This window comes from Bubalus bubalis, chromosome 22 (genome assembly GCF_019923935.1).
Source record: "Bubalus bubalis isolate 160015118507 breed Murrah chromosome 22, NDDB_SH_1, whole genome shotgun sequence".
In the NCBI taxonomy this organism is placed as follows: Eukaryota; Metazoa; Chordata; class Mammalia; order Artiodactyla; family Bovidae; genus Bubalus; species Bubalus bubalis.
The window spans coordinates 15,566,579-15,579,122 of NC_059178.1; the positions used below are offsets into that span (position 1 = coordinate 15,566,579).

At 40.2% G+C, this 12,544-nt stretch overlaps 1 protein-coding gene across 9 annotated transcripts in view; it reads left to right on the top strand.

Annotated features, from left to right (window-relative positions):
* The window catches only part of PIAS2 (protein inhibitor of activated STAT 2), a 105,663-nt gene extending 96,736 nt beyond the window's left edge, over positions 1 to 8,927 (top strand). For 3 of the 9 annotated variants that reach the window (XM_006075270.4, XM_006075268.4, XM_006075271.4), the window contains one exon: positions 980 to 3,029. In XM_006075270.4, the coding sequence (XP_006075332.3) occupies positions 980 to 1,162 (183 nt within the window). In that variant the 3' untranslated portion in view covers positions 1,163 to 3,029. Of the gene's footprint in view, positions 1 to 758; positions 907 to 979; positions 3,030 to 5,395 lie in introns of those variants that run through there. The other 6 variants (XM_006075273.4, XR_006547767.2, XM_006075274.4 and 3 more) reach the window with 5 other exon arrangements.
* Positions 8,928 to 12,544: the final 3,617 nt, after the last annotated feature.

Sequence of the window (12,544 nt, forward strand, 5' to 3'; positions counted from 1 at the left end):
TAGAATTGATAATATTGATGAGCTGTCCTTACTGATCTTTCATGTAGTCAATCTAAACACAAACTTAGGACCTCTCCTCTTGCAGTGTGTACTGGGCCTCGCTTATCATACTAAAGTTAGTGCAGTTGTTTCTCACATGAAACAGTCTGTGGTGATATAAAATAAAGCTTTTAGCTCTGGTCTCTCTTCCTCCTGGTCAGTATCAGCGTACTTAAACCCAGGTTGAAATTTGGGGATCAGCAACTAAGATTTAAACCAACATTTATAAACACTTGCAGGGGGCTGTCAAGCAGGCATCTCGAGAGGCAATTAGATTTCCTTTAAGATTTATTCCAAAATTTTGTTTGTTTTTTATTCCAAAATACAGGAGATCTCATTCTGAGCATCCTGGGGTAGTTAGCTACCGTGTAGTCTCTATATTAGAGTGTATGCTGTCTTCTAATCACACAAGTACTGTTACATGTATGTAGATAGGAATCAGATGTTGTTTTTCCGCTGATCAGTCTTAACATTGTTCCCTAAGGGTCTAATTAATAATAAGTTTTGAAAGAATTATTGAATTTTGTGTAAGCACTTTTGCTTAAAGCCATTAAAGATAAGTTTATTAGCCTTTTACAGTGTGCTTTAAATTTGGTGTAAATACATTTAGTGAGCAAATTCAAGACTAAGTATGATTCATAATTGTGGGGCTAGTATTCAGTATTAACTATAGTTATTATTGACATTTTTGTACTACTACCTGCATATTTGGTCAACAGATTCTGTTTTGAGACAGTCAAGAATATGCTGCACTCATCAAATAATGTAAAATGTTAAATTCGTACCACCTTCTATCCAAAGATGTGAAGTTTTGAGAAATTTTTAAATCCCACCGAGATTTAAATATGTGGCTTTCACTTATGCATATCTAACAGTGTGTAGTCTCTTTATTTACAATCAATGAAGCCTCTTCCTCATCCGCATCATTGTTTGTTTCAAGCAGTACTGTCCTCCTATGTTTTTGGATAGTCTCACCTCACCCTTAACAGCAAGCAGTACGTCTGTCACCACCACCAGCCCCCATGAAAGCAGTACTCATGTTAGTTCATCCAGCAGCAGGAGTGAGACAGGGGTCATAACCAGCAGTGGAAGTAACATTCCTGACATCATCTCACTGGACTAAAGAAGGACTCACTCGATTCTAGGAATCATTCATCAGAACTGCTCTTTCTTGGATCTCTGGTCCGTGGAAGCTATTTTTTTGCTAATGATTGCTTTGATATTTATTGAAATGTCAGATGGATTCGTTTGCCTTCTGAGAGATGAACACAGATGACTGCAACAAGAACCACATGACATGCACGGATATTTCTTACTCTTGGTGTACTCTGGAGCATCAGATACATTCAGCTGTAACTATATCCTCCTCAGAGATGGATTTCAAGTTCATGTTACTGGATAGATTCTACAAATAAGTTAAATTTTTTTTGTTGTAATACACAGCAATAAAATTATGTAAATATTCAAGTATACTTTTTTCTAATTAAAAAAAGATGTAATCAGTGATTCTAAAATGACAACTTTTTGTTTAACCTGATGTGAAGGAAAAAATACATGGAAAGAAGTTACATTTGCCAAATGAGTCCTTTCCATGGATTTGTTCTGTTTTGTTGAAGTAATGAAGTCTAGATAAGTGGCCAAAGCTTGGGTTCCACTGTTCTCCGTTTCCATCCAAGAAACATGGCCTGTATGTTCCCCCTGGCGGTTGTTTCTACTCTGGTGTTCTGTGCCCGTGAGTACAGAGTGGAGTTCTGGGATTTGGCTGCTCCTTAATAGTGAGTATGTTGAAGAACACTATACAGAGTCTGCCCTGATGTAATGTGTGCTGTTTTTGAACATTGAACTTTCTCATTCTAGAGATGTCTGTAAATTAGGGACTTACCTTCTCAACGAAGTTCTCTGTGACTGTTGACTGAAATGTGTCTGGATTGAGGTGTGGCTGGAATGTTAAGATTGTGTTCACACTGTCCAGAAATATTGAGAGCATGGAGGCAGTGGAAGAAAGATTTAGGGGCAGTGGGAATAGCAAAGTTTAATTTCTTCCTAAGAACTTCTTTTGCTCGTTTATTCTATAGGATAATGTTCAAATCTGCAATGAGTAATACTGACAAAGTATGTCATAGATCTCATTTTTCTCATAGCAGTGATTTTTAAATTTAAAAGAACAAACAATAGCAAAGGGATGGAGGTGGCATCAGATTTCCTTTTTTTTAAAAAAGGAGATGTTTGCTGAAACCACAGAAGATAAAAACAGAATTAGAAGTGTTTGAGTATAAGAAAAGTTTGAAGAGAGGATGGGCCTGAAACCCACTTTGAAAACCACTCTCTTACTATGTGTTTGATTTGAAGTCTCTCAGGAAGCTGAATTTTACCCTTAGAGAAACATTTTTATCCAGATTTTATACTTTGCTTTCATTTGGCTGCACAGTTTTGATTTCTCAAGGAGTTAATACTTTCTGAATGTTTAGCTTTCTCTCCCTAAGCTGTATCTAAGTAAACCTTTGTTTAAAAATCATTAATCTGGCTGATTTCTCAGACTGAAATGCCCAGATGAAGAGTCCACCAGTTCCGTGTAGGACAGGGAACAGTCAGGGCTGGTGCAACTCCAGGGAGCTGCCTTGTCGCTGCTTGGTTTTTCATACCTTCTCAAGTTCTCATGACCTTTGTGCTGTTTTTGTACTCATTTAATTTCCTGTGATTTTCTACATCATCCCTTCTTTGGCTGTATTATCCCCTTAATGTATTATCCCTTTTGGAGAGTTAAAAACATGGAAAACAAGCCTGAATCTTCTGCAGTTGTTACATCATAGTTGCCAGTTTTCAATTCTTAGGACATGTTGTAGTCCTTTGGTTCATACACAGAATTTCTTCCTGGTAAACTTTTATATTGCTGCTCTAAATGTGGATGCAAGTTCTGTTAACTCTGTAATCAGACAGAAAAAGTAACCTGATTTGTGTGATATAATTTGTTAATAAAGAAATGCTGTATATTTGTTATCATTTTGTTACCCATTAGATTCTAGATTCTCAGAGACCCCCCCCCAACTTAACCAACAGAGTTTTATAAGGTAAATGAAAAAAATAATAGAAATTAGTTCATTTACTTGATTCTTGTAACTGATAACCGCTGTGCTTTTATAGTTGTACTTTGTTTTCTTTTCACTATTTTATGTGAACAGTTGTATTGTTCATTTTTGGTGCTTTACACTAAATTACATAAATTTTTAATTTATCTCATACAGGCGACTAACATTTTTAAAAATATACTTTTAAGTTTATAATCTTAAAATTGAGACTTTTATGTATGTATCTCTGAAGGTGAGTACCTTTTGGTATGCTTTTGGCTCTATGACAACAGCATGCTTACTAAGCCATTGTCCTTTTTTGAGTATGGCCACCAAATACTTTTACTGGGACCCTGCCTTTGTTGCAGTGTCTTTTACTAGCCAAGATACCTGCTCAACCAAGTATAATTCAGTTTCAGAGGAGGTCATCTCTACTTGTACTTGGGTGGCAGCCAACCATCTGCCGTCTGATGATGTGTAAGAAAAGGAACTGCAGTTACCAGCCTCTTAGAAACACTTAGCCAGCCTGTGTTTTTATCTTTGTTCACACAGAAATGTTAGAAGAGTTTCCTTGCTCTGGTAACTTATGACAATATAATTGGTACTGAATGTAGCTTCACGCCTAGGGTCTGCTTACATCGACTAACTTTTTGATTCTTAGGTAAGCCGCTTTAGGACTTTGTTTCCATTTCTGCCCAGAAGGTATAAATTCTTTCCGCATCTGTTGTGGGATGAGTATAAAGGCCACACGAAACCGTAGAGTCCAGAAAGCTAGAATGGAAATACCATGATTTAGTGAACGATTGTGAGTATACATAAGGAGATCCATAACTCTGGGTATAAAGCAAATTTCCCTGGGGTAGAATTTTAAAAGGATTTGAAGAAAGGTTGGATTATAGAGGAAAGATATTCAACAGACTGTTGTGATTTAGGATTCAGACCTTTCAGCCATTCTTCCTTCAGAGCAATCCTGAACATCTGTCATCTAGTAACCAAGGTGTCTGCTTTTCTTCTGCCAAAAAAGTGTTTATTACATTTCTTCTTTTTAAGTAAAGTTGAATTTTATAAAGTATTAGTTCTCAACTCTGTCTTTCATTCCTCTCTAGCCCCCAAAGGGTGTGAAAAAAGTCCCCCACCCCCACCCCAAGTAAACACTTTTTATTTTCCTAATCTTTTTCATCGTGGAAAACGTAGAGCAGTGTGCCATTTAAAACTTGGGTGTGACGTTGTATTTTGTGACCCTGGGTCTAGGTCTGTGTGTTGTGGGAGCGTGGAGTTGTCATTTAGATTGGTAATTCATGACAGAACCTGATTCACCATCTTTTCTGCTACATTTCTACATGAATATGGTGGAACTTACAGAAAAGAAATTAAATAAGTTCTCTGCTTTTTAAAGAATGACTGGTTTGTAAGCCCCCACTTTTTTGTTAGGAACCACACTCCAATTCCTAGCAGAAACCACTAAATCTATATAAAAATGCCCATTCTGCTTTAATGCTTGTCTGATTTAATATTTTTTTTTTTGTTTATGTTGGTAATACATGCTTATTGTGGGAAGTCCAGACAATACAGAAAAGGTAGAAAGGGCACATAAATATTTTTGAATGTTTCTTGCTGGTCTCTCTGCTACATGTTTGATTTTACATAGTTTTATTCCTTCTCAGTGTAATTTGTATCGATTGTTTTTTCTCAGTCTACAGGCATTATTCCATGTTACTAAAAACTGCGTTGTATGGATGTGCCATGCTTTCTGTTGCTTTTCCCTGTTGGCATTTTAGTTGTATCTCATGACGCTGTGTTACAGTGCGTGTCTTTGTGGATAAATTATTTCCTTAGGATAAATTCCTAGAGGTGAGCTTGAGTCAAGGATGTAAATACTTCTGTAACTTTTGGTGCACAGCACTTTTCCAAATGGTTTTGCTAACCATGTGGTATGAGAAGAACTATCTAACCATATTTTCCAAGAATATATACCATTACCTGTATGCAGGCATCTGCATTAAGGCCTTCCACCTCTGACCTTGTTGAGCTGGGGTAACTGATTTGGAGATAATTGGCAGAAATTTTCCTGGGATGTCTCAGTTTCAAATATATCTCTCTCATATGTTCCAGAAACACCTGTGTATAAGGATATCCAAATGATTTTTCACACATTTTTACTTGCATTACAAAGTAGCCCGTGTTACACTACGTTTTCCATTTTTAGTTAGAAAGTCTTGACTTTCTGAAACCATCTTTGCCTGGGGCCAGCCCTTAGTAGCCAGCTCTCTCTTTTTTTCCTCTTCTCTTAGGCTCCATTTTGGCCTTTCTGAGTTCCCCAAAGCCAGTAGGATCTTCTGAGCCAAAGGCAGTGCAACTCAAACTGGAAAAGTGGTAAGGCTAAAGCGACACAAAAGCAGAGCCAAGCTTTGCTTTCTCATTTTTTTCGTGTGTGTTTCCCACCCCATCTTGGTGTTCTCAAGGTAGCTCTGGGATAAGAAAAACAGACTGCAGTCGTCTTTTGCTCAAGGTATTACTTTCTTGATTGGCATACCACGTTGTTTCCTGAACTGTTTTCTTTTTGAATGGATTTTAAAACTGCTTTTATGTTTTCAAAGCTCAAGTTGTTTACATGAAGAGTGTTATGTTATAAAATATCCCTCGTATTTTGGCCTTCATTAAACCATTCAACAAGATTTCAGTGTGTTTTGAAAGTGTATGTGGACTAGACTGGTATAACAGATCTGGTCCCATTCTTCAGAGGGCTTACAACAAATTTTCAAAAATCAGGAATTCTTACCTACTAAGAGATGTGCTAAGCAACCTACAACATATCACATTCCTTACTGCAGTCTTTTAAAGGAAAGTAGTGTTGTCTTTATGTTGCAAATGAAGAAACAGATAAATTTTGCAGTTGGACTTGGGTGTCTGAAACATACCTATTCAAAAGCCTTATGACTGAAGTGACACTAATTAGGTAGGCTATTTGGGAGGCTGGTGTGGTAACCTAGACATAAAATTATGAGACCTGATTTCAGGTGATGGCTGCAGGAATAAGGAAGGAGTGGATGATGGAGCCATTTCAAAGGAAGACTCAAGATTAAGTGAATGTAGGAATAAGAGCTGAGTCCATTTCTCAAGGTAGAATGGGCAACAGTCATTAAGGGGAGACAATGGTGAGTTTGATGATTAAGATGAGATTTCAGAAAGGAAGTTTTCAAGAGGCGTATTTTTGTTCTGCAGTGTTAAGAAGTGCAGACTTCCCTTGCCTCCATTTTTACCGTCACTGGTCTCCCTTGTGTATGTGTTCCAGTCTCTCCCGATTGCCTGCCCGCCTTTGTGCTTGCGCATGCCCAGTCGCTCAGGTGTGACCAACTCTTTGCGACCTTTTGGACTGTAGCCTGTGTTTCCTGCATCGCAGGTGGATTCTGTACCTGCTGAGCCATGGGGAAGCCCTCTGTCCACCCTCTCTCCTCCCTTAACCATGCTTGGCTGCAAGTTGATCTTTTTTTTGAATTTGCACTTAACTGCCTTGTCATAACGAATTTGGCTGCCTCCTAAAGGCTTGCCATAGCCTGCAGCTCTCACCAGTGTGGGCTGTGTCCACTTTCGACTATCTCAGGAGGTGGTGGCAGCTGCCCTTCCTTTGTCTTGTAATTTCTAAATAATTTCTCAAGGCTTCTGACAAAAATCTGCCCTTTTGTTGCCTGTGTTGGGAAGTTACACTGTCAGTTACTTCTGCTTTTACCATCGATCACTCCCATTGATTTGCTGAAGGCCTCACTTCCTGACAGTGTACTTGGCCATCTCTGATTCTGTCGTATTCTCAGTGACTTCATGTTCTGACGGATGACCCATCCAGCACTGGCTGGTGAGATTTTTGGTTATCTTGCCTCCAACATTTTCTTCCATTGAAACTCCCTATTTAACCCTCTCTATTTCCATTCCTTTTTTCTTTTTTAATTGAAGTATAGTTGATGTACAAAATTGTGTTAATTTTAAATGTACTACATGATTTGATGTTTGCATGTATTCTCGCCATGATAAATCTAGTAACCATTTGTCTCCATATGAAGTTATAATAATGTATTATGCTGTATGTTTTCATTCCTGTGGCTTATTTTAAAACTGGAGGTTTATATCTCTTAGTTCCCTTTACCCATTTCTTCCCCTCTCCAGCTCCTCCCTCCTGGCAGCCACTCATTTATTCTGCGTATGAGTCTTTTCGTTTCATTTGATTAGATTCCACGTAGGAGCAAGATCATGTGGTATTTGTCTTTCTCTGATATAGTTCGCCTAGCATAATACCCTCTAGATCCATGCATGTTATTGGAAATGGCAAGACTTCTTTTTTGTTGTTAATGGCTGTGTTGTGTATGTATGCACTTCTTTGCCCATTCATCTGTGGGCACTTAAGGTGCTTCCATATACATTGGCTATTGTAAAATACTGTTGCAGTGAGTATTGATGTACACATGTCTCTTTGAAGTCACTTGACATCATGTAAATACCCAGAAGTGGAATTGCCAGATCGTATAGTAATTCTACTTAATTTTTTGAGAATCCTTCGTACTGTTCTCCGTTCTAGCTGCACCAGTTTACTCCTGCCAACAGTGCACAAGGGTTTCCTTTCCTCTACATCCTCGCTAACATTTACTTGTCTTTTGTGCGTGTGTTTGATGACAGCCTACCACTCCTTTTCAGAACACACCTTTCTTAGCAGGTGATCTTGTTTCCAAATTCAATCAGAAGATTGAGGACTTCAGCATGGTTTCTTTACCTCCGTGCTCACCTTCATCCTTTATTCCAGCCTCAGAGGACAAGTTGGGCCAAAGGCCAGTCCAGCCCCGTGAACCTTCGACGCCTGTGTCCTCTGTTGTCCTCAGGACCTCCCTCCATGAGACTTCCCCTATGTCTTCCACCTTTTGGCTGCTGCTTTTGGCTTATAAAAGTCTCATGTCATTAAATACTTGAGAGGCTGTTTATGCCAGGCACTGTATCAGGCACTTGGAACACACGACAGAGACTTACCTTCACCAAAGTTGTCATCCAGTAGATGGGGCTTCCCTGGTGGCTCAGCTGGTAAAGAATCCGCCTGCAATGCGGGAGACCTGGGTTTGATCCCTGGGTTGGCAAGATCCCCTAGAGAAGGGAGTGGCTACCCACTCGAGTATTCTGGCCTGGAGAATTCCATGGACTCTCTAGTCCATGGGGTCACAGAGTCAGACATGACTGAGCGGTTAATACTAACTACTAACTAAGGCCATATAGATGAGTGAATAGGGAGATCATAGTGCAGTGGTTAAGGGTGGAGTCAGGGTGCTACAAGAGCATACAGATAAAGAGACGGCTGAAAATGTCCAAAATAGCCAGAAGTTTGCTAAGGAATATTAAGAGGAGTATGTAAGAAATCATGCAAAATCATGTAGAATATCAATAGCAAGAAGTTACTGAAGACTTTTCATGGTGATTCACAGTAAGGAGCATTGGTCGAGTTTCATATGATAATTTCCATTCTACGAATGTGGAAACAGATTCTGAGAGGGTAAGTGACTTGTAGCATATAAGCGGGGAGTCAGGCTTCATACTCAGTTTTTAACCATCTTCTCATAGGGGCCTTCCTTGACTATTCTGTCTAAAAAGTGTTTCCTAAATAACCTGACCACATCACTGTATCCTATATGGCAGATAGCACAACCTGTGTTTATTTTATGTATTAGTTCACTGTGTATTTGTTTTCTCTGCTAGATTGTAAGCTCCATGAGGGCAGGATATTTCAATTGCATCCCAGAGCCAAACATGGTGTGGCACATAGTAGGTGCTCAATAAATGCTTGTGAATGAAGAAATGGTGGGTCGTCATTTGTGTTTGACTTACACTGACTGTTGAAATCACTTGACATCTGACCAACTGGTATTCACAAGGGAGGGAAACAAGAGAAGGCAGACGGATGAAAGAAGCTGGGGATTTTGGAGGAAGTCAGCTCACTAACCTAATAGACTCCAAACTCTTAAAGGGGCGAGGGCCAGGAATGGGAGATGGGTAGGGAAATGCCCAGTAGCGACAAGAATGTGCCAGTAGGTGTTTCATTAAACCTGAAGGCCTAGGACCCATTGTAGACTCAGCCTACTGTGTACGTAAGGCTGGGGAAATTCTGCCTGTAATCTCTATATCCTAGGGGCCAAGTTACCTGGGTCAGCTATACTACTATGAATATTGCAGTACAATTGTATTGGTATCTAGGAATACCAGACACCTTACCTGCCTCCTGTGAAACCTGTATGCAGGTCAAGAAGCGAAACTATGGACTGGTTCCAAATTGGGAAAGGAACACGTCAAGGCTGTGTTTTGTCACCCTGCTTATTTATCTTATATGTAGAGTACATCATGGGAAATGCCAGGCTGGATGAAGCACAAGCTGGAATCAAGATTGCTGGGAAAAATATCAATAACCTCAGACAACATATTAAAAAGCAGAAACATAAGTTTGCTGACAAAGGTCTGTATAATCAAGAGCTACGGTTTCTCCAGTAGTCATGTATGGATGTGAGAGCTGGACCATAAAGAAGGCTGAGTGCCAAAGAATTGATGCCTTTGAACTGTGGTGTTGGAGAAGACTCTTGAGAGTCCCTTGGACTGCAAGGAGCTCAAACCAGTCAATCCTAAAGGAAATCAATTTTAAATATTCATCGGAAGGACTGATGTTGAAGCTGAGGTTCCAATACTTTGACCACCCGATGCAAAGAGCTGATTTGTTAGAGAAAACCCTGACGCTGGGGAAGGTTGATGGCAGGAGGAGACAGGATGACAGCATGAGATGGCTGGATGGCATCCCTGACTCGATGGACATGGAATTTGAGCCAGCTCTGGGAGATGGTGAAGGACAGAGAAGCTTGGCTTGCTGCAGTTACGGGGTCGCAAGGAGTCGGACACGACTGAGCGACTGAACAACAAAATTAAAAGAGAACTTTAATTTTTTAAAATGTGTGGAATATGAACTAATACTGGTTTCTTAATGGTTTATGTAATGATTTGGGGAAACCACATGTTTTCAGAGCTGATTAGCTGTCTCTCCATAGCATTTACGTGTTGGGGATACAAAAGCCCAGTGTTTTAATTCTTGAGGAAAACCTTGTTTGGTCTCAGCAGTTGATGACAGTTCAGCCGCGGGCAGTCACGGCAGCGTGTGTCTTCTCTCACTGGAGCTGCTGTAACTGCAGGAAGCGTCTTACTGTTTTCATTCCTGTCTCCCTGTCCTATTTCTCGAAGTAACAAGTTTTGTTTTGTTTGTTTTTTTTTTTAAGTTAGTTTGTTTATTTTTGGCTGTGCTGGGTTTGTTGCTCCACGGGCTTTTCTCTGCTTACGGGGAGCAGGGGCTGCTCTTCGATAGGGATGCGTGGACCTCTCGTTGCAGTGGCTTCTGTTGCTGTGGAGCACAGACAGTTGGGCACGCAGGCTGCGGTAGTTGCAGCATAGTTGCGGTTCCCTGACTCCAGGGCACGGGCTCAGTACTTGGGGCACAGGGCCTAAGTCGCTCCACAGCTTGTGGGTTCTTCTCAGACCAGGGGTCAAACCCTTGCTCCTGTAGTGGCAGGCAGATGCTTTACCGCTGAACCACAAGGGAGGCCCCACAAGTTCATTTTCTTAAGACACAGTTCAGATCATATAACCGCTCTGCTCAAAATCCTTAATGTTTTCCTGGCTCGCTCTGGGTAAATCGAATGTTTTTACCATGACGTACAAGGCCCTACATCAGTGATTCTAAAACTTTGAAATGTGACCATAGTAATATATTTTAAGTTATATCTCAAAATACACACTATATTTTAAAAACAAAATTTTAGGAATCATTGTTGGTCCTCACATATTTAAAAAGCATGTATGACTTCATTAACATTTAAAGTATGATAACCTCAGATATGCAGATGCAACCACCCTTATGGCAGAAAGTGAAGAGGAACTCAAAAGCCTCTTGATGAAAGTGAAAGAGGAGAGTGAAAAAGTCGGCTTAAAGCTCAACATTCAGAAAACGAAGATCATGGCATCCGGTCCCATCACTTCATGGGAAATAGATGGGGAAACAGTGGAAACAGTGTCAGACTTTATTTTTCTGGGCTCCAAAATCACTGCAGATGGTGACTGCAGCCATGAAATTAAAAGACGCTTACTTCTTGGAAGGAAAGTTATGACCAACCTAAATAGCGTATTAAAAAGCAGAAACATTACTTTGCCAACAAAGGTCCGTCTAGTCAAGGCTGTGGTTTTTCCTGTGGTCATGTATGGATGTGAGAGTTGGACTGTGAAGAAGGCTGAGCGCCGAAGAATTGATGCTTTTGAACTGTGGTGTTGGAGAAGACTCTTGAGAGTCCCTTGGACTGCAAGGAGATCCAACCAGTCCATTGTGAAGGAGATCAGCCCTGGGATTTCTTTGGAAGGAATGATGCTAAAGCTGAAACTCCAATACTTTGGCCACCTCATGCGAAGAGTTGACTCATTGGAAAAGACTCTGATGCTGGGAGGGATTGGGGGCAAGAGGAGAAGGGAACGACAGAGGATGAGGTGGCTGGATGGCATCACTGACTCGAAGGACGTGAGTCTGAGTGAACTCCGGGAGTTGGTGATGGACAGGGAGGCCTGGTGTGCTGCGATTCATGGGGTCGCAAAGAGTTGGACATGACTGAGCGACTGAACTGAACTGAATGAATTATCTAGTAATTCAGTATATTTTTTATTTCTAAAAATTCATTTATGGTCTATAGTATATTCCAAGTTGCTAATTGAGTCTTTTAATATATGGAATAAAATTATAACAACTGATTCACTGTCCTTATTGGCAAATTCTAACATCTGGGTCCATTCTGGTTTGTTGATAAGTCTTCTCATTATTGATTGTGTTTTTCTGCTGCTTATATGCTTATATGCCTTATACTAAACAAAGGTAATCTTTGTTTAGATGCCAGGCATTGTAAATTTTATGTTGTGCTGAATATATTTGTGTTTGTATGAATGAATTGAGCATTGTTTTGGGATGCAGTTATGTTACTTGGAAATAGTTGATTCTGTCATGTCTTGCTTTTATAGTTTTTTAGGAGCCTCCAGAACAGTCATCTCTCTTAAGGCTAGCTATTCCACAATAATGAGGCAAGACCCTCCTGGTTATTATATGCAGTGCCTCTTGAACTGTGAGGTTTTACACTGTGGCTATTGGGAATAGGCACCATTTCTGGTCCTATGTGCTTGACATTATTCCCTCTAATTCTTTTGTGTTTTTCCCCCATCCTCATATAATTTACTTACGTGCATTTATTGAAGCCACTGTGATGAATTCTGGAGGGAATCCCTCTCTGTTTAGCTCCTTGTCTCTGTTTTCTGTCCTGCAGATTCTCACCACCCTGGTCTCTCTGGGTTCTCAGCTCCATTTTCTAAATTCAGAGGATCTGCTGGCCTTTGCCTGGGTTCTC